General features: G+C 42.1%; 1 protein-coding gene across 4 annotated transcripts in view; it reads left to right on the top strand.

Moving 5' to 3' along the window:
- Positions 1-19,191, top strand: part of CEPT1 (choline/ethanolamine phosphotransferase 1) — a 27,675-nt gene extending 8,484 nt beyond the window's left edge. For 3 of the 4 annotated variants that reach the window (XM_083812207.1, XM_083812205.1, XM_083812206.1), the window contains exons 5-9: positions 10,256-10,340; positions 15,056-15,187; positions 16,081-16,239; positions 17,534-17,659; positions 18,392-19,191. In XM_083812207.1, the coding sequence (XP_083668333.1) occupies positions 10,256-10,340; positions 15,056-15,187; positions 16,081-16,239; positions 17,534-17,659; positions 18,392-18,511 (622 nt within the window). In that variant the 3' untranslated portion in view covers positions 18,512-19,191. Of the gene's footprint in view, positions 1-7,263; positions 7,349-10,255; positions 10,341-15,055; positions 15,188-16,080; positions 16,240-17,533; positions 17,660-18,391 lie in introns of all 4 variants that reach the window. The other variant, XM_083812208.1, reaches the window with a different exon arrangement.

The raw sequence follows: 19,191 nt of genomic DNA, 5'->3' as shown, positions 1-19,191 counted from the left end.
CATAACTCTTAAATACGGTATATTAATTGACATTGTGGCTGAAACTTGAAATTCTGAGTCTATTTTACTGAATATTGTGGTTCTGTTAATAATGGCGCAAAAATGCGATGCCTAAAAAGTCAGCAGCCAAAGTCTCATTTGCTTGTGCGTGAAGGTAGGTGGGCAGACAGCTCCCAAGGACTGGGTGAGCTGTGGGATTCACCAAGTTTCATGCAGAAGCGTACGTTTGTCCTACCTCTGCACTCATGTCATGCAATCTAACAAATGTATTTTAAGTTAACGAGCTGCAGAATGAATTCGCACCTGAAAACTTCTGAAATTTGCTCTTAGTGTGGGATTTTGAAACAATGCTACCACATGCACTGTTTACTTAGTCTGTTACTGCCTTAGATACTCAGATACTGCTAAAACAGCACAATTATGGACATCTAGTCTGTAGTAGCTCTTACTGGCAGAATACTAATACAGATTCTCTTGAGAAACTTATTTCTGCTTAAAAAACAAACACTGGAGCAGTATTCAGTGTCTGTTTGGGGCGGGGGTAGTGGTTCTAAACTGCTGTTGTAATTCTGACTATACTAAAGAATTCTCGCTATATTAAAGCAGAGTAGTTTCAGTCAATAGCTTCTGATACTTAGACCTAGATGACATCTGACTCATAACCTGTACAGTTTTAGGCTTTTTTCTTTTATGCTGTAACGGAGCTCTCACTACTAAATGCTTTTTAGCTCCCTTTGAACATTATGGGGCCCTGATAATGAAAGCTCTTTGACTGAAAACAGGGGAAAAAAAACCTTGGCATGTGCTTGACTTTACAGATGCAAGTGGCAAGTGTACCTGATTTGTCTTTGTGCTCTAGACAAATGGGTGCATTGCTCCTTGTGTTCACTGTAACGTTTCTTTTTAGCTTTTGTGAGGAATCTTCATATTTGGAGACAGCAGATCCTGTGTTCTGCATGGCCTTACATTGTGAAAACTCGATCCATCAGTATGTAGCTAATGTAGAGAAGACAATAAGCACGCAAATATGTATCATTATTTCAGATAACAGACAACGTCATAGAGTAAACATTTGTTTCTTCATTTGCCCGGTGTCGTAAGGTTAATAGACTGCCACAAGCTGACGTTCACTTCTGTGGCAAAAAAAATCTTAGATTAAATCTGAGATCCTGTTAACCACTTCTCACTTTGGTATGATTTTTTCTGAAACTTCCCCCTCCACAGAGGTGAAGCTGGAAACTCGTCAGTGTTGTACCTACCCTTCCAGGGCCTGAGGTGCGCGTCCTGTCCCTCCCTGGTGGTCTAGTGGTTAGGATTCGGCGCTTTCACCGCCGCGGCCCGGGTTCGATTCCCGGTCAGGGAAGAGTTTTTTGATGGACAGAGGCTAACGGGATGAGGTTCAGCGTGGCTCAGTGCCGGGTCCTGTGCTTTGGGCACAACAACCCCGTGCAGCGCTGCAGGCTTGGGGCAGGGTGGCTGGAAAGCTGTGCAGAGGAAAAGGACCTGGGGGTGCTGGCTGATGCTCGCCTGAACATGAGCCCGCAGTGTGCCCGGGTGGCCGAAAAGGCCAACGGCATCCTGGCTGTGTCAGGGAGGGCGCAGGCAGCAGGGCCAGGGAGGTGGTGGTCCCCCTGTGTTCTGCTCTGCTGAGGCCGCCCCTCGAGTGCTGGGTTCAGCTTTGGGCCCCTCACTACCAGAGGGACACCGAGGCCCTGCAGCGTGTCCAGAGCAGGGCTGCGAGGCTGGGGAAGGGCCTGGGACACAAGTCCTGTGAGGAGCGGCTGGGGGAGCTGGGGGGGGTTGGTCTGGGGAAGAGGAGGCTCAGGGCAGAGCTCGCTGCTCTCTGCAGCCACGTGTGGGGAGCTGGGGGGTCAACCTCTTCTTGCAGATAACAAGTGACAGGGCCAGAGGGAATGGCCTCGAGTTGTGCCAGGGGAGGTTCAGGTGGGAAATGAGGAGACATTTTGTCTCAAAGAGCGGTCAGGCGTTGGGACGGGTTGCCCAGGGAGGTGGGGGAGTCACCGTCCCTGGGGGGTGTTCAAGGAAAGGTTGGACGTGGTGCTTGGGGACAGGGTTTAGTGGGTGATTGGACCAGGTGATCTTGGAGGTCTCTTCCCAACCTTAATGATCCTGTGTTTCTATCCACAGGTAAACGCAGGCTTAGGCATTCTTGCTCCTGAGTAAGTGGAATCAGAGACAGCTGTTGAAAGGGGCTGCAAAGGTCTTAGTGCACAGTGACTTGCTCCCATCTGTGTATCCTAAGTAGTAACTGAGAAATTGTCTTTAATTAGAGATCAACTCAATAAGCAAACCATAAATGGCTCAGCACAGCAGCAGGCTGGTGAAGACAGGTTAGTATTTTATTCCTTAAACGCTGTTCAACAGTTAAGTCTATAATTGGCTTGGCTTGCTGAAAACGTCCATCTGTAGAGCAGGAGTGTTCACCCTGAAGGAGCAGAAAATGGGATTGCTTCAGCTAAATTCCTAGACAGTATTGCAGGTGGAGCAGGAAAACCGTGAGTCTAATTGTGCCCAATTACTGAATACACCAACTACTCTGGTTCTTTTTCTTCCTACCGAAAGCATCAGGGCTGCCCTGGACTGCTCTAGGCTTGTTCCCAGTGATCTTTCTCCATCTTTAAATGATCATAATACTTCTATTAGATCTTGGCAGCTGATGCGTTTTTCAAAGAGCAATTTGAATTGGTTAAGTAACTCAAAAAATAGCTAGAGGTCAGTATTGTGTAAAAACCCACTGGAAGGAAGTTGGTTGTTTCTTAAAGCAAGTTGGGTAGGTCACGGTAAAAGTCACCGTAGTAACATCAGCAGTGCAAAGGCAGCAGAACACAGCCCGGATGGAGTTGTGTAGAAGTTTTGCTTAAAAGCAAGCAACTTACCTGTGAATGGGTTCATGAAGGAGTAGGAGCGTGCTGCACTTTTGAAGAAATAGAACAGTGGTTTGGGATTGCAGGAGAACATTCAGTATTGAAGCAGTCCAAGTACTTGCTTTGTTTTCCTGTCCTGTTCTTCAGCACAGTAACTGGTTTATCTGGATTGTGGACTAGCTGTGCACAATACAGAATGAGTTTTGTTTCAGGCTTAGTCTTGGATGGTGCAGCTGTGCCATAACTGGGGCATCTCTGGTTTGGAAAAAGTGCATTTTTGCACAAAAATCAAACTGGTAAGTCCAATTGCACTGCCACATGTCAAGGTAGAACCAGATCTCGTATTTTAGGGACACCCTGCAGAAATCAAAAGCGTTCAGGGATATTGTTCACAAACCCTGAAAGGAATTTGCATGCCATTATCCGGAGCCCTGTTTTGGTTACTGGCTTCGGTTCTTCTCGACTCAGACTTAATGCTGCTTGGATTTTGTTCTGTAGCTGCTCATTGCTGTGGCTTTAAGAAATGTATTAGGAGATGTCAGTTCTGCAGGTTCAGTTCTGCATTTAACCTTGTGAGGTCAGTGCACAGACAGTCTGACTGCAGGAGCAGCCTTAAATCCAGGGTAGTTGGAAGTGAAGCAGGAGCTATCAGGCTCTGTCAGAGCCGAGCCAGGTTCTGCGCTGCACACACCTCAATCGCTGCCGTAAGGGACACGAACCACAGCACAGGCACCGGGCTGGGGCACAGCGCATGGCACAGGACAGGTGAGGGCCTCGTACGCTTGGCCATGCTGGGCTGGGGCATGGTGCTAAAAATCATACTGTAAAAACCCAGAGGGCACCCATCAGAGGGTGCTGCTGCACCGCCACTTCCAGCGTTTCTCCTGCGGGTTATCTGACTTAACCCAAACTTTCTTAACGGAAATACGAAAAGTTGGCAGTAGTAGAAATTATATATACAAACAACGAGATGGGAATTAGTTTCGAAAGATGTTTCATAAAGACTTATCAGTAAACACTGAGAGGAAGGAACAGTTCTTACTAGCTTTCATATAACTGACAAGTTAAAGATGTTACCTCACTGTTTGAATAATAATCCCTAGAGAAAGCAGAAGAATTCAGGCTGTCTAATGGAACAGCCCTTATGGAGGAATGTTGGAGAACTTGGGGGAACATTCTTCGTCAGTGACACTGGAGCACTTGTACGTGAGTAAAAGCCCACTTGGTAACAGGGTGGTTTCAGAAGGGAGGAAGGTCGAACTGGTTAATCTGAGCCCTCCTGCCAGTACTACCACTGAGCTAGATGGGAGAGACTGGTAAATAAGGCTGTGTTTCAGAAAAGGCTAGAATGAAACCTTCTTTATAGCAGTTAGTAGAGAAGGAGCTAGTTTGTTGTCCCAGATAAACAATTCACACCAAATGTCAAAATACAGAGCTGGAAGCCTTCCACGCCAAGGAAGCTTAGCACATGGAGTACTTGCTCTAGGGAACGGTTCCAGGATATTGGGATTCCGGGAGATGAGGCAGTAATTGCCATCATCCTAGGGCTCAATGCTTGCAATTTCTTGAGTTTTGCCAACACTTCTTCAAGAACGTCAACGCTTGTTATTTGCAGAGGGGAGTTTAAAGCTCAGTCGTGATGTCAGGGAGGACTTTGTTTCTCTATGCTTGCAGGAAGTATGTGTTGAAGCACAGTTGTGGTAGGTGGTGTTTGCTGCTTGCAGCCAGCCTTCTGCGTACTTCAGTTACTCATCGCCACGTGTGGCAGCCTTTCACTAGTGCTCAGTGTTTGTCATAAATATGTGTAAGTGCCTTGCTGCAGCATAATCATACAGCTTAAATTCCTGGGGGCTGCAGTTAATGGTGAGGGGGGTTTTCCACATCACTGTCCTCTTCTTCCTCTTCCTTTCCCTGCCACAAATCCCTTCACAGTGGTTTAAACCAGGAACAAAGCAGTTAGGAGCTGAGATGCTGCTGCTGATTTTTTGCCGTTATCATTGAAGCAGCCTCGTTGCCCTGTGAAACTGAGCATCATAACCACGTGCTTCACTTTGTTATTTGAACAGCACGACTTTTAACCTACGTTAACAAGTGGCAAAAGGAAAAACTGACATATCAAAGTGTATTACAGAAGGGGAGGCTTGAAAAGCTTTGGGCAAACTTTTAATTTTACCTAAAGGTGAACTTCCTGAGTTGGAATTAGTTTTAATACACTTAAGCTTTTATTTCTTCCCTACAGTTTGCTTTATTGATTTTTATATTTCATTACATCCAAGTGAAAATGCTAGATTGGAATGGGTGAAGCTTAAACTCCATACTACCCTTTAAAAACGAAGCATTTGGAATTCTAGCATGTGACTTTTAGCCTTTTTCATCATCACAACACGAGAGAACATTCTTTTCTTGGTGTAGTGCTCCCCTTAAGAAAACAATCTTTTGTCTCATGCTGAGATTTGTAGTTCGTTGCCCAGCCCGAGTAATCCCACTTGCACACAGATATGGGTAGGACAGATGGAAGAATCATCACTTCTCAGACCAGGGTGCTGCTGCGCAGAGTATTTAATTATAACTGTAGCCCCTCGAGTTTCCTAGCCTCGTAAGCTCTATTTTCTGATGAGGCATGAGCATTCTTCTTGTCTTTGTTTCACTACACAGGGCAATCTCAAGGAGTTCTGTATGTTGGGGAAGAGGAGGGTACATAAATGCTTCCCCCCATTAGTTTTACCCAGTATTAAAAAGGCTGCATTGGTACTGATTGACTTGATTTCAGAGCAGTCAACAGCGTAAGTATCTGTTCCCTGTTGTTCTTGGTTGGTTCACTTTCTCGGGAAATCTCTTAGCTTTGAATTAAATCCTTTCAGTTCACCATTCCAAACGGGAATTGACTGCGGCTGTCTGTAAACTTTGAAACTTGATTCAGGGTAGGAATTGTAAAGTCAAATGGCTTGTTTAATCAAACAGGAGCTTTTAAAAATTGCACATTCAATGTGCTCAGTAAATCAGCACTGACAAGTGTATATTCCTGATGTATGACTAATCAGTTGTGTGTTAATTGGCTCTTACAAGCTCTTACCAACTTGACAGGGGAACCTAGCAGAGCAAACAGCATACAAAAGACTTGTCACTGCCAACATCTAAGTAGAGTTAAGCACATGCCAAGGTCAATGGCCCCTTTTTGAGCTCTCCCAGATAATGTTTAGAGAAAAAGCCACGTCTAATTTGCAAATATCTCTTAAATAACGTGGGAAGAAAAGGAAAAGAAACTGCATCTGTCTGAAAGTACCAAAGTTAGCTGTATTGTATGTGTAACTCTCTTCCTGTATTTCCTAAAATAAGAAATATTTTTTCTAAGCATATCCTATATTATGTTTTGTTATAATTAAACAGAAAATGATTATCAGATTGAGATTCAGGCTGCATGTGGTACTGCTCTCCTTAAGCTCTGTCAGTGCGTCTAGTGAACTTTGTTTCTCTGATGTACCTCGCCAGTCAATTGGCGTGTAACTTGGTGGCAGGCTGCATGCTTTTGTTCTAATGAACTTTGATAAGCGCTGCCCTGAAAAAGACCTGTTATGGCTGAAGTTTTTATTACTGAAATGTTTTTTTAATGGGATAGTTTGGTGTAATTAATTCGATCATGTTTAAAAATACTTGAGTTCTAAAATGCTATCGATCTGTAGTGTACCGTAAGCAGTATTTCTGATGGCTGGAGCTCAGTTGGCTAGAGCTTATTTTTCATCTCTTTGTCAGGGGTGAAAAATAAATGCGTACAGAACCGTTCAGTTACCACTGAACGGGGATCCAGAGCTCGTTTGGCATCTTCAGCATTATTTGCTGAGGAGTTGCACGAGCAGGGAGGGGAAGGGCTTGGCTCTCCCTCAGAGGTGGTGAACTGGAGATGCAGTCCCTGCTTCTGCTTTGAAAAATGTGAAAATATTTTCATACACGAAAAATACAGGTGTTCAGTGTCACTTGGGCACGAGCACGGGATAGGGAGTGAGGTCTTGAATTGGTTGAGTTTTAATTGTTGTGACGTGAAGCAGGGAATTTATTTTCTCATCCATACAGTAATGATGGAGTTTGCCCACGTGTTGGAGTAGAACTGTAAAACTGTAAATTGTATAAACTCTGAATGGAGCTCTGAGTGTGTAAAACGCTACGTGGGTTACAATATTTTAAATTGATTAACGCTCTCGCTCTGAGGTCGCTCATTCCCTTCCTCTCACCCTTTAACCTTTATCAGCAGTGACTGTTGTAATGCTGCTTTGTAATTTGCTGGATTTTATTTGACAACGTGAATGAAAATCTGCTCTGATGGGTTCACGTAGCCGGAGTGCTCAGGAAAATGTTTTGAAATGTTTCTTTCCCTTGCACGTAGATTTGATGTTACAGAGTCTGTGCTCTGTACGATAGCAATCCAGCTTCTCACAGGAACTCTGGGGCCCTGGTTCTGGAACTACACGGTAAAGCGAACGTTAACGCTACCCAGCACAAATGGCATGGACTAAGCAGCGACAGCACCTTTGTCATGCACATAGTAACTGGGATGTGAGAGCATCTTTCGAAGGGTATTTCACAAGTGCTTTAATACGAGGGGAAAAATGTTTACAAAACGTGAATGAGCAGTAAAAATCCAATCTAACTGGAAATGAATTTTTTGGAAGCATCATGTTTTTACTTGAAAACAAAACTGCCTGCGAAGCAGAAGAGCTTGCTTTAAGCGTTCCTGTGCTGTCGCAGTTCTGGCTTCACCTAAAAGATAACGAGGGCTGTGGAAGCAGCTCTGCGTGTGTGGGTGTAAAATTGTGTTGGAACTACTTCTGAAAGCTATACGGACTTCTATTTAAATTCCTTTCCACAGGAAAAAAAAGTCTTGTTTGGCTAGTTTAGGGAGCGGTGTGCTGTGCAATAGCTGGAAGTTGCCAGTTGCTGGTTAAAAATGCCTGTTTTGAACGATACCACTTCATCCTCATAGTCCAGTCTCTCAACTGTGCTTGTAGCCTCCTTGCGAAGTAACTCCGTGTCCTGGCTGTCTGGATTTTGAAAAATGCTTTTCCTTATGGCTGTGCTAACTGTGCCCTTCTCTGCTCTTGGTTGCTACCCTTCAAAAGGACTTTCTGTTCCTTATTTCGGCTTTTAGTATGGTGCGCACAGGTGGTCCCCCTGCCTCCCCGCTGAAATGGTACCGTTACCAGTGAGTTAGGTTCCTTGAAATTTCTCGTGCTTGCTGGATTACTAGCCAGGAGTTTTCTCTGAAATCTTCAGGGATAGAAGGATGACTTTTTAATAGCCTTCTCAGAATTGCAACAGGTTTTAAATAACTGTTTATTTTTTTTATGCTGCTTTTTCCCCGTGCAGTGTTTCAGCAGCATCTCTGCTTCCAGGATGCTGTTAGAGAGCCTTTAATTACCAGCTCTGCTTCAAATCCACCGAAAGCAGCAACCTGGCGGTTCTGTGCATGTCCGACACCTCAGGCACAGGGTCAGCTGGGTGTGCTCTGAAGGCTCAGATGGGTGACATCACTTTTGAATCTTTTGACAGCCTACGAAAGGCTGGAAATGCTTAGTTTCAGGGAATGGCCATCTAGAGAGTAATAACTTGAAGGAAGGAAGAGTTTAATCGAGAGTTTTATCCTGTTGTGATAACAGCATTATGACTATGCCTGAGAAGTCATATAGGAAAACATTTTTTTTCTAAGTTTCAAAAGATTTGGAGATTTCCGAGGTCACCGGTTGTATGATAGTTATGTGGGAGGAAGCAACTCAAATTCTGTAATGAAAGTGAATCGATTTAAATGGACGATGATAAATCCCTGCCTAATGCAGGGAGGGGGAAGAGTTCTGACTTCTCGCACAGGTGACCTGGAGCTGACCGAGATCTCAGGCGCTAGACTCCATCTTCTTCAGAAGACCTCATCTTTCGTGATCCGAGATGTTTTCCAACGTGTGACCTTACTTTATTTGCATTGACTGCAGTCAAAAGAAACCTGTTTTAATGTCCAAGGAAAGCTGCAAACTTGAATTACGTACGCTAGTTATTAGCCTCAGTTTGCGTGAGCTTTCTCAGTTGCTTTATATTTGTCTAAGGTCATTGCCAGAAACAGTGAAACAGCTTCGTGTTTAACCTGTGCAGGCTGACTGTCACGTGCAGTTGCCCCTTTGCTTCCTTATGCCATGGGGGACGTTCTGCATGGGAGCTGGCTGCAGCCTCGTAATTACCCTGCGTGCGTAGCGCTCCGCTGCTGGAACAAAAACGTGTTTTGGCCAGGCTGGAGATCTTCACGTGAGAGGATCTGCTCTAAGAGAGGATCTGCTCTAAAGCTGGAGCAAAGGTTGTAGAGGGAACTTGAGACGGCCCACACTGGCATGATATTAAACTTGCTTATGTGGTCTTGTCGCTCTTTTAAAACAAACATTAAAAAAAAATCAAACCTCTTTGCTCTCTGGTGCCTATGCAGCTGTTATCAATTTCAACAGTACCCTTAAAACAGCTAAGCACGCATTCCCAAGTGATTTGGGGTCTTTTAGGTAGAGCCGTGTGATTAGAGCTAATGCCTGTGCAGGAGTATTTCCCATTGGCCCAAAGGATTATTTTTGATGCAGTATTCCAGCATGAGACAATGTTACGTAGTTTGATGAACACCCATGTGTCCATCCTCGTATTTTATGTTTTCCCTTTGACTCCTGTTTCTGGAGTTGACTCCTGTGGCCTTGCTTTTCCTTCTTGCTATCTCAGACTTTGTATGATCTTTAAAACAAAGCCTTAAATTCTGTCTTTTCTACAAGCCTTTCCTTCCTGCCCCTCTACAAGAGATTCTGGCTATGCTAAAACCAGAAGTGGTTTCTCTTGCTGCGTGCTGGATACTGAATTGTGTAATCTTCAGCAGCGCAGCTGACTGTACAGCTTACATTTGCATCAAGTCTTCAGGAATTCATGTTTTGTTTTCAAGCTTGATGCTTTTCGGAGAGAACATTCATTTAAAAACAAATATAGGGAATTTAATAATGACTAAAAATATATATTGAATTTTACAATCTGGAATCAGTTTGTTTTGGTGGGCAAGGGTTAAAACTGAACACTTCTTCCTGCAACTGGCAATGGTCAGGTAAAAAGTTCCAACAGTTCCTTTTGATAAAATGGATTTTTATTGCATTGTGAAATAAAAAAAAGTATAGCACAGCATGGCTCTTACTTTTAACAAGAAAACTAAAATATATTTTTGCTTTCTAAAGTATTGATGTCTTCTATTTTCCTTGTGTTTTCAAGTTTTTATACTGTGCATGATAGAGGAGAGCTGCCAAGCTTGCAAATAATTGACTTGAAATTGCTTTGAATAATTCTGCTTTTCTTGGCTTTTTGTACCTAATCAGAATTGATGTGACTGAAGTGCAAATCTTCATAATAATCATGCATTTACTGGCAGTGATTGGAGGACCGCCTTTTTGGCAATCTCTGGTAATTTTGTTCATGTTCTTATTTTATCCTTTTTAAAATATTTTATCCTTTTTTAATAATCTAGTACGTACCTGGAAGAACTACCTGCCTCCAGTAGCATGGTTTCATTTATGAGGGAAGGGTCTTACTTTTCCTCGTAGTAAATATATACGTTTGAGAATGGGACGAATGGCAATAACCATGCGTTCTGGTTTTACCGGAGCTGTTAAAACAAACTATTATTCTATATCTTGTGTTATTTTGCAGGTAGAAAGTTATCAAACGTTTTACAAACTTAATATACCTTCACTGACGTCCAGCCTCCTTTGAGTGAGCTGGCCAAAACTTGAAAGAATTCATGCAGCAAGCTAAATCGGGAACGGAAGAATACTAAATTGGATTGCTGGTATGGGGGAGATTCTTGGAGAGCAAGCAGTTGGTGTAACCATCAGTAGATAATTCAGCTTGAGTGTGCTTGTCAGCTCTTATGGAGGAGGGGAAAAAAAAACAACAACAGATTGCCACGTGGCTCTTTTAATGATCATTCAAATCAAGGAAGCTGGCTGCATATAGATCCTGTGGACTTCGTAGAGGTTCATCTGGGCAAATCAGCTGGCAGCTTATATGCTGTTGCAAGTTGATGTTGTGTTATATATTCTTCTATTTTATATGTTCTATTTTATACACTGTTATATTAGCACTCGTGAAGCCCCACTGGGCATTTGAATACAGCATTGTCGAGATAAAGTGTGTATGTACATACATTTTTTGTACGTGTATCACAAACAAAACAGAAGTTGAGAAATAGCTTCTAAAGGATTCATTTCCTGGAAGGCTTCCTGAGTGTTAATCTTGTTTGTGTACTTGATGAACCCAGTTCTTAAAGTGGATAAAGAAATCTTGATTTGCAGCAAAAGCGATAAAACCAAGAGATGGTCAAAAATTACTGAAACTTGTCACCCCCAAATCACTGAATTTCTGATCTGCTTCACAAAACCAGAGAAACGAACCCTCTAATGTTGTAGAGAATATCTAGGATAAGAAGCTAACCTTGGTTACCTCAGTTTTGCTACATGTTGTGCTTTCAGGTTAAACACAACAAAAAACATTGAAAACCACCAACATTCTCCTACCCACACAAACTAAGCTGCAAAGTGCATCCTGCCTTAAGAGTATGTCTGGATAGAATTCTCTCTTAAAAAATAAGACTGCGAGTCAGCTTACTGGTGCCAAACTCTTACAAAGAGATCAGTGTGGCCAACATCCACACCGCTATTATTTGGCACCACAAACAGAGATTTCCCAATTCATGCTGTTAGTTTCCTTTTTTCCCTTTTTTAAAAGGGGAGGGGAAAAAGAAAAAATAATTGCTGCAGCAGCAGCCTCTTGCACAATTCAGTGCAGGATGAAGTTTGTGCGAGAGCTTAGTAATTGTTCCCTTGTGCTATTAAACATTTTTCAGCAAAATCTTAATATATTAGAAGTTCTGTGTTGCAGCAGCATTTGGCTAAGTCAATTCCCAAATGATTAAAATATTTTGAAGTTTAGTGTTGGATTTGTGGAGGCATTTCTCTAGAGAACAAACTTCATCAAGTTTCCTATGACAGTTAAGATTTTTCCTTTTTCATTCAACTTGATTTTTGTTTTTATTTACAGAGATAAAACACTTTTTTACTACTTACAGAGCAAAACATATCAGAAAAAAGTGCCTGTATTCCTTTAATGTTTCCTGTGACAGCAAAATTGGTGGTTTGGTATTATTGATTTGTTTCTATTTGGGGGAAATTTAATGGAATAAAACTTGTATACTCAAACATTCCACTTTCTAATGCTAACATGAGAAAAACAAAACAATCTGAATTTGCTGAATGCAGAATTGTGTATTTTGTCAATTGTTGCTTTCATTAGCTTTCTTTTTTTTCTGTGAAATAGTGTATATCTGTACCGGCTTCCTTCTCTGTCAGTGTAGATTCTCTTTAAAGTGTGTTAAAGTGCTGTTCTGCGAGGCTGCTGGAGCTTGGTAATTTCAGTGGGCGGTGAGTAGTACTGCAGCCGAGATCCTCACTTGTAAAATGTGAGTAAAGCGAGCAAGCTTTGGTGCAGCTTCTTTGATGCATTGATTAAATGAAGGGTTTTTTCCTCATTTGAAGTGAGAAAAGCGCTGCGATTGCTTTAGCTTCATTCCACGACTTAGTAATACAAACTTCACAACTATAAAGCGAGCTTGGTGTCTGCCCACCGAGGAGTTGTGCCTCTTGCAGATGTGACTGAAGTGCACACGCCTGCAGCTGCAGCTGGAGCCCAGCGCTGTGCGAAGGACCAGCAGGACGCTGTGACTGCACAGCTGGCTGTGGGGTCTGAGCTAGCCAAGAAGAGTGCCGCGGTGCGGATGTCTGCTCTCCTACATGCTTGTCGCTGCTGCTTCCCTAAGCCCAGATGTGCTCTTGCCCTGTTCCCCGGTTCTTTTTTAATCCATTCGTGTGTTGCACAAAACTTTGATGGCATCTCAAAGAATTAAGAATAAGTTTAGAAGCCTCAAATTCATTTTCTCTTGGATGTTTTACTTTAATTCATTCTGTAGCAAGCGTTCTTTTATCTATTTTTTGCCTGCTGCTGCTTGTTTTTATTAACACGCTTGTTTTTTCAGTCAAAATTTGGTGTGCTCGCTAAACCAGGGCATATGCCCCGTTTCAAAGGCTTTCTGTGCAATGTAGCCTTTCTCTTCAACTCCAAAGGATTTAACAGAGAACAAAGTTTGCCTATAGAAGATCTGGTTTGTGACGCTTTCCTGCACTATGGATGTCGTCTTGTGAAGTTCTGCCTGCTCCTGACTTCTGATGAAGCTCATGTAATTACCAGCAAAGTCAGAACGATTGCATGGACAGTAGTGATGGGAATGGTGGAATACCAGACAAGGAGGTCCTGTTGTTTGTCCTGTGGTGTCCTCTTATTAAAAAAGCCAGGGGCTTGCAATGCCAGCTTGTAGGATGATGTCTGAGCACAACTCCCTCCCTCCTTCTGCTCGTTTTTTTGCCATACTGTTTGCTTGCCCTTGCTGCTTCTGTTTTGTACACAAGGCAATTCAGCAGGCACTGCATTTTTATAACTCTCCTGTGACTTGCCGTTGCCAAATATTTGTATGTAGCTTTGTTTCCTTTTACTTAGACTGCACTTACCTGGCAGAAATAATACCTGTCAGTGATGCAACTGTCATGGAAGGAAAAAGTGTTAAGGCGTAACTAGCAAAACTGGATGTTATAACAGTATGGTCTCATCCTTCTGCCTCTCCTGAGCATCATTCTCAGCTGTGTTAGTAGTAGTTTGGGGACACTTTTTCCCCCAGTAAATCCCTTTTTCTTTGGCAAACTTCAACTTTAATCTCCTGATTGCTGTGTGAGGCTCACAGCTGTCTTCCTTTTCCTGTAGATGAGCAAATTCACCCCACTCCTTAAGTGCCTTCCTTTATCAGACTGAGGTGAGAGCTTCAGAAGTGCCGTGCCTTGTAACATTCATGGATTAGTTCAGTTAGATTGCCGCAGACTGGACCGCTGTCTTTTGCTTAATACTTGTTCTTTCTTCAACGCCTTTCTTTTGATCCCATACTGAATTTTCAGCCTAAGCAAGGGTGAACTATGCTTGAGTGTCATGAAACCACGCTGTCCAGCTGGAAGTTGGTGGTGATTTGGAGGAGCGGGCTGGGTGCTCGTCTGGAGGCTGCCCTAAAGCAAGGCACCAAGAGCTAACGCTGGCTCTGCCTCTTGTGCCAGGCATAGTCCTGAGAAGATCAAGAGATGAAGCTTTTAAGCACAGCAGACGATGATTAAACACAACAAAACATTAAGCACAGTAGAAAATTAGTAATCTTTATCTGCTAAAAGCTTCACTGAGTGTAACTGAAGTAAAATAAAAACAACCTGACCTCATTTGGGCAGTTGTATGTAGTTGGACGTGTTGCTGGGGAGCCGATTGTGCTCGTTCAGTTGAGGGCTACAACCGCAGATCCTCCATTTAGAGCCTGAGAAGACTTTCGGTGGTTGCATAGGTAGAAGTTGGAAAACTTTGTTAGGTAGCTCTGACTTAGCACCTGCTTCCATAACGTGCTTGCTGTGGCTTATGTTGAACTTTTTCTTCGTTTCTAGTTTCCCCCGTTCTGCTCCCAAGACTGCTGTTACATGAAGAAAACGACTGCCTTTCAGATCCGACTGCGCTCTTTTTTTATTCTTAGCAACCCAATCGCTTGCTTGACTCCGAGATGACTTGTCTGATCCGTTTGTTTCCCTTGTCTTGCCCGTAAGGTAGAATCCAGTTCCTTAAGGGTCTTTGTTTAATCATCTCCAATGCCTCTTGCTTTGCCCAATGTGGTCTTGGGTGGCAGCTGTGAGTTTTCCAACCAGTTTCAGAAAAGATTACTGATGCATTTCTCTTCCAATTGATAGATGAATGACTACCTAGGGAGCTTTTAGTTTCTACCACTTCTTTGCTTTTGATAGTGGGACTCATCTTTAGTTACCTGAAAAGAACTATGTGGGAAGCTTGATGGAAGTATTATTGGAAAAATACATGTTTCTCTGTGCTTTGTTAAAAAAAAAAATAAAATAAAATTAAATCTCTGCTACACAGAGAAAGAAAATCAAATGTGGTGTTGGAAAGTGGAGTGCTTGAGTGCGCTAGAAGTACTAAACCCTGCTTTAGTTTACTTGTGCATCTTTTAACTTGTTTCATCTCTTCCATTAAAGATTCCGATACTGAATATTCAGGTGAAAATATTCCCAGCTCTCTGTACCGTCGCAGGAACCTTCTTCTCCTGTACAAACTACTTTGGTGTAATCTTCACAGGTGGAGTTGGCAAAAATGGATCCACTATAGCAGTGAGTACTTAGTTTTGCTGGTTTTAGTTCTTCTGTAGCACTCTGTGGCTTTCCAGCCATGACTTCAGTTGTTATTTAACATACCTCCAATGTGTGAAATATTTTCTGTTCAGTTCCTTGATGGCATGGGGGAAAAAGTTAATATTGTCTGCATAAGAATAGCTGTTTTAGAAGTCAAGAGTTTTAAAACTGAGTGATTAAAAATGCTTTAGTATTTTGATATCTACTTTTGAATTACTCATATAAAACAGGTTATGTAAATACATACTCCCACAGAGTTCACAGAAATCCAGTGCAGAAATCTGCAGAAGGAAGTTGTTCAAGAAGATTGGCTATGGCTTTGCTCATTCTAGAATATCTGTAATATATTACTTGTATGTGTGTATATATATATATATATTATATATATGTATATATGGTTGGAGGTATCTGCACAAGTACCTTCTGCTACAATAGGAAATTGATTTTGAAGCCTGGGGAGTTTTCTGGAAAGCCGTTCTATACTAGCTTAACAGTTACTTGCTTCTTAGAAGGCTGTTTTTGTTGCTTTCTAGCTGGCACAGAAAAAGATAGAAGTATTGACTCCTGTTGCTTGCTAACAGCACCCGCCCTTGCCTGTGTGGCAAGTGTCAGAACTGTGCGGTTCTTGCTGTCTAAAACCTTATTTTGTTGCCCGGCACAAGGAAGGTTCAACCACATTCTCAGCTTGTGCTCGTTTAAGTTTTACCACATTTTGTTCCTGTTATTACTAGTATATGGAAAGACATGTTTTTAATGTGTTGTTAGTTAAAAAAACAACCTGTCTGCATACCACATGAATGTTCGGCTTACTGGGGTTTCTTGGCAACATGCACATTTTGTCAGCCTAATGCTTTAACTTTATCTCACTGTAGGGAACGAGTGTCCTTTCACCTTTTCTTCATATCGGGTCAGTAATCACACTAGCTGCAATGATCTACAAGAAATCGGCTGTGCAGCTCTTTGAAAGGCACCCCTGCTTATATATACTTACTTTTGGTTTTGTATCTGCTAAGATAACAAACAAACTAGTGGTAAGTACCCCAGAACATTGGAGTTCCTACCTGTTACAGTAAAACTTCTTGTAGCTTTTAAAGTTTCCTGGTTATTCCATCAACTAACTTGCACATCTTTTGTGTGGTGAAGTGATACAGTATTTAACACTTATTTCAGTAGCTTGGAGGTGCAGGAAATAGAATGTGAGTCTTTCTTCCATTTGAAACTGGAGAGGTAAATGTCAAGCTGATGCAGTGGTTACACTGTGTGCCCACACAGCTTTCAGTTGCCTGGGTTCTTTCTTCCCCTTTCCCAGCCGTTCATTTGCAATTCTGCAGTGTGTGTGCGCCCATGGGCAATGAGCAAGACTGGAACAGAGCTGGCTGAAACCCTCCCCAGATGCATGTGCAGAAGGGAGGGAAGTTTGTTGCTGAAAGGAGAGAAAGTGACGGAGCTGAAGTTTGGAACAGTTGCTCCGGGTTTAACTTCTCTGACTGGAGAGAAATAGTGGTTAAAAATCATTTCTGGGGATGTACTGGGGAACAGAGGAGCCCCTGTTGAACAGAGTGAGGGAGGGATTAAGCAACCACTGCTAAACACCATCTCAGTTCCGTGGGCATACCCTGCGTTGCCACATGAACTGAGTCAGTGTTGGGTGTAACTCACAATGGAAGAAAAGCTTATTTATAACCAAGACCAGCTTATTACGCTGTCACACCAACAGCTGTGCTGGTAGAAGTGAGGATGTGGTGTAGGACAACCTTTGCACAGGGTGTAGGTGTGCACGTTGGGGAAGGTGTGAAGAATGCAGTTGGTCACAAAAAGCGTTGCTCTTTTTGTGCTCGTCTCACTTCACTTACTGATTCCTGTCCTGCAAGGATAATCAGAAAGGTGGTTATCCTTGCAGGACAAAAATTAATAGGTAGAGTGAGATGGGCACCAATTATCTCTGGTTTTGAAGATCTTGCAGTTGTGGAATTTTATTTAAAGGCTCAACTAAACCTAAAATTTACCACCCTATTTCCATTTTATTGTTTTTTTTTTTTTTTTTTCTCTGGCAGAAAGAAAAGCTTGTTTGTTGGAAAAGTTAGTTGTTTTTTTCCATAGCTATGTTTTGTTCTGAATGAAAGAAACTTCTCCAAACTTTGCATCTCACTTAGCTGTAGACTTCTGTGGCTAAAACAGTATTGCTGCTGCCACTTTACCTAAATATTTGATAATATTACAGTAATGTGGTTTGAACTGTAACTTTTCTGGCTTTGTGCGTTTTGAAACCATTCTACCTTGGCTAGAGGATGTTTATTTCTTAACCTTCCTTATTTTTAAATGCAGGTTGCACACATGACCAAAAGTGAAATGTATCTGCAGGACACAGCTTTCATAGGCCCAGCGCTATTGTTTCTGGACCAGTATTTTAACAGCTTTATTGATGAGTATATTGTACTCTGGATTGCCTTGGTAAGTGTGGGCTCACTTTGTTTGCCAGTAATCACTTGTGCGATCTTTCCTAAATACTGTTTGCGTTGGTTGAGCCTAGCTGACTCACCTTGAGGATGATGGGACTGGGAACCTGCTTTACTGAGTTGATTTTTAAGTATCGTCGTTACGCAAACAGAGGTAGACAGGGTTTGCTTGTTGAGTAGTTTAAATGGTGTTAGAGCAATGTAGAAAATCTTCAGAGCTTAGAATAGGATATTTTGAAGGTCTGTGTTGATGCATTGTTAGCAAGGGAATATGTTGTGTGGTGCAAGAATGGCTGTGCTTTCGTCTCTCGAAGGCATGTACATCTCATTACCAGTAGCACACGTTAGGAAAAATATCTTAACGTTAAACTCGTATGTATTTATAAAGCACTCAACTTATCTACCAAAATGCAGTGTTAACCTTTTAATAAAATTGGTAGCTTATGTATAGTTATCCCCATTCAGAGTTAATGGGGCATTTTACAGTGTCTGTTTAGCTACTGTAACTTTTCCCCTCAGATTGTAGAGTTAGTCTGCATTTTATAAAGCTGGAAGATAGTCTAGCATCTTTAGAACCTGCCTACAATGAGTGTTTATGCCTACAGAGTTTGAGATCCAGCTCTTGAAAAGAAGACCCCAGTGCTTTTTTCTGAAGCATACAAATAGTGTTACACTATTGTCTTGAGAGCATAGATCTAAATGTGTACCTTTTCTTTTCCTTTGGCAGATCTTTTCTCTCTTTGATTTGCTTCGATACTGCGTCAGTGTTTGCAATCAGATTGCTGCCCATCTGCACATCCACGTATTCCGAATCAAGTCCTCCTCAATGCATTCTAATCACCATTAATAAATGGGGAGTCACCATAAAGAAAAACAGGAAGAGTTGGTTTTCTACATGAACAGAAGTCAAGATGTGTAGGAGACTAAGGCAAAAAGAGGATAAGAACAAAATAATTTATAATAATCAATGTTGTATAACTTCTATCCTTTGTTATCAGTAACACTCCTTAACTAGTCTCCTGCCTGAGAGAGTGAATTCCAAGTCCACCCTAGTCAAGTCTACATGTAGTCAACTCTGTCGGTTCCAAGCCCAGGAAAGCATGCAGGGAGTAATGCTCTCTTTGTAATTACCTTGATTACAAAATAATCTATATATGGTGAATGGATCCCCAACAACTGAAGTTTCTAATGTAGTATAATTACAGCTGCAATATGACTTGCTTTTAATTTTAATATTTCATCATCTCTTAGTGAAATACTTGTTTAGTGTCCACTTGAAATTCATTTACTAAAGACCTGAGCTGGTAACAACAGATATCGCACTAGCTTGTGTAGCTGAAGCAGCTGTCAAGGTTTGAGTCCAGGTTGATGTGGTTCATTTGCTTAAGAATTGCTGATGGAAGCAGTTTCTTGCTGAAGATTATGTTGAACAGGGTTCTGCAAGTGGAAGGGATGACCGGCATGCAAAATAGTGTGGTATCTTTGTCAATTAATTTTATTTTTTTAAATAAACGTTATCTAAAAGAC

Source organism: Anser anser, assembly GCF_964211835.1.
Source record: "Anser anser genome assembly, chromosome: 27".
In the NCBI taxonomy this organism is placed as follows: domain Eukaryota; kingdom Metazoa; phylum Chordata; class Aves; order Anseriformes; family Anatidae; genus Anser; species Anser anser.
The sequence above is the reverse complement of the archived record's forward strand: the minus strand, read 5'-3'. Positions and strand labels throughout refer to the sequence as shown.